Source organism: Propithecus coquereli, unplaced genomic scaffold, assembly GCF_000956105.1.
Source record: "Propithecus coquereli isolate 6110/MARCELLA unplaced genomic scaffold, Pcoq_1.0 Scaffold70, whole genome shotgun sequence".
NCBI classification, from domain to species: Eukaryota; Metazoa; Chordata; class Mammalia; order Primates; family Indriidae; genus Propithecus; species Propithecus coquereli.
The window spans coordinates 1313264-1316125 of record NW_012153063.1 but is presented as its reverse complement, the minus strand read 5'-3'; the positions used below and the strand labels follow the sequence as shown (position 1 = coordinate 1316125).

The 2862-nt window shown below is 36.1% G+C and overlaps 1 protein-coding gene across 1 annotated transcript in view; it reads right to left on the bottom strand.

Annotated features, from left to right (window-relative positions):
- ADAM23 (ADAM metallopeptidase domain 23) overlaps nt 1-2862 on the bottom strand; it is a 164288-nt gene that overhangs the window by 83365 nt on the left and 78061 nt on the right. Inside the window, exon 4 of the mRNA XM_012661203.1 lies at nt 2044-2107. Within this exon, the coding sequence (XP_012516657.1) occupies nt 2044-2107 (64 nt within the window). The remainder of the gene's footprint in view (nt 1-2043; nt 2108-2862) is intronic.

Below are 2862 nucleotides of genomic sequence, written 5' to 3'. Positions count from 1 at the left end.
AAAAATTGCTAACAATATTTGGTATAAGTACCAAAAGTCTTTAAAAAAGGTACTAACTCTTTGACCCCAAAAATTCCATTCTCAGAATTAATCCTTAAGTAACTATTAAAGATGTATGCAAAATTTAAAAAAAAAGAATGTACACAAAATGTATTTGGAAGGCCTTTCCTTGGAGTTATTTGTATAGTGAAACACTGGAAACAATTTAAATGTCTATTACGGGATCTTAAAACAAGTTATAATAAATGAATTAGAAAGAGTATTATCCAGTTTTTAAAAATAAATGTTTAGAAAATTATTTAATGCATGAGAAAGTATTTATAATATTGTTAGATTTTTTAAATCTGGCTACAAGACAGTGTGCACCATGTCATCTTGGGTTTTTTGGGTGTATGTTTAAATAAAGACACATAAAAAACAGATGTTCATTCATTATCTATGAAGCAAGTAAGTTGGATAGATGAGCTGTTTGGAGAAAATGGGTCATATGTGAGAGAAAAACAGTGAACACAAAAATAAACTGCAGTGAACACAACTTCCTTTGCCAGAGTTGAAATAGTTTTTGTTTTAGTTACAACAGATATGAGATTTGAAGTGTCTTATTAATAATAAAGATTCCTTTGGGGACCTCAAATGACCTCTGGAGGCCAATTTGCTATTCTGCTTCTTAAAAAAAAAAAAATTGACCAAGCTTCTTAGTGAGAAATTTGGATCAGGTTACTGCGTCCTGAAAAGGTGGCTCATTTGCTGAGTCTATAAAGTTCCATGCAATCTTGCCTACTCCAGGCTCATGATTCAGCATTCACAGTGCTCAGGGCCTTGGCACAGCTGACAGAAGCTTTGGCTTGTACAAATGCCAGGAAGTTCGATCCTGCACTTGATTTAGCATTTCTGCTCACTTTCCACAGCATTAACTTTTAGGGAGAGTCACCAACCCCCAAGATGCAACCTAAGGCAAGAACTGACGACTAGTAAGAATAATATATCAAAGTTCTTAATCTGTGGCATAAACATGAAATTATAAATATGTCAACTGTTAATTGGACAGGTATAAATCCTGAGCAACGCCATGGCCTCCTGAGCAGTATTTGCAATTAAGGCCACCTATAAATATTTGTTGAGAGGCTATCAGGCTGAAAATCCCAGTTCCAACTCAGCAAATCCACACATGAAAGGTGCCACTTTTATGTTAACACTTGTTGGCAATCTAGAAAAAAAAATCCAGCGATGTTTCCCCACTTTGTTTGATTCCCTCTGTTTCCTCTCCCATGCCCCTGGTATCTGTGGGTACCGCTCAGGCTCAATGGCACTCTGTTGATTCCCTAAAAATCAGAGTTTCTTTGTGAAGCCATTCCAGGGATTTGCACCTTGATGGAGATCACTGTGTTTCTTGCATACAAATAGTCTCTCTCTTGCTTTAATCTAAATCCACTTGCTCCTTATTGATCCTCCACGAAGAGAAGAAAAGTTAATCTCCCACTGAAGGAAATCCAATTACCTTTATATGGCAATGCTCAGTGGCCTTGAGCAGGTTTATGTGCCCTCTCTCTGCCTCACTTTCTTCTGTTGTACAACAAGAATAATCACATCTACCTCAATGTTGTGAAGGTTAAGAAGAAAACTACTCCCTAAATCCTAAATCTTACTTCCCCCACCTGTCCTCAGCCCTTCTTGGTAAATAGTCATTGTAGTAACCCACCCAGTCTTCTAATTCAGATTTGATGACCTTGAGCCTGGTCCTTCCTTATCTACTACTTTAAGGGGCTGATAGGGAACCATGTAGTTCTTTATACCATTACATAATGTACTATATGTATGACTAAAACAATAAATATCTCTTTATTGTCCTGAATATACAGAATCTCTAATGTTAGCTCAAACATTTGTAAGTTTTAATAAATTTCTCCTCACTAAAAACAGTACCACTGTGTAAGAGGACAGGTGATTTTATTGAGATAGACATCAAAACAATGCAGTGTACACTGCTCAATCCCACAAGAAGTATACTTATACTACAGGATTTCCAGACAGTAGTAACCGTACCTTAGAGTACTGTGGTTTCCCATTTTCGTAGTGAATCTCCACATAATCAGAAGACAACAAACCACTACAAAGGAAAGAAAATAGAGTGATTTCTGCATCTAAGACACGGGGAAGTTTAAAAATAACCAGCTCGATAAATGAACATAAGCAGCATGCAAACCACAAATGGCTGCGGTCCATAGTTAGAACAATAACAGGTAATTATCAACAGTCTTACATGTCAGCCAGGCACAAATCATCCCTCAGTCTGTTAAAAAAAGGTAAGATATAGACAATTTAAGGGGAAACTTTGGAAAAAACAATCCCAAACCAAATGAAAAGGTAAATAAAAAGGAAAAAAACAAAAAGCAAAGAAAAAAAAGAAAAAAAACCCAATAAAAAAATCAGACAATTATGCTCTAAATAATTGGAATTTCATAAAATGTAATCACTGTGGAAGAGTATAGAACAAGGGTTTACAAGTTTTTTTATAAAGGCCAGATAGTAAATATTTAAGGTTTTGCAGGCCACATGGTCTCTACTACAACTAGTCAACTCTGCTGTGGTGTCACTAAAGCAGCCTCAAGCAATATGTAAACAAACAAGTGTGGCTGTTTTCCAATAAAACTCTATGGACGCTACTGAAATGCGAATTTCACATAATTTTCATGTGTCATGAAATGCTATCCTTTTTATTTTTTTCAGCCATTTAAAAATGTAAAAAACATTCTTAGTTTGCAGATTATACAAAAATAAGTATGGCCAGATTTGACCTGAGGCTGAGGTGGGAGCATTACTTGAGCTCAGGAGTTCAAGACCAGCCTGAGCAAGAGTGAGACC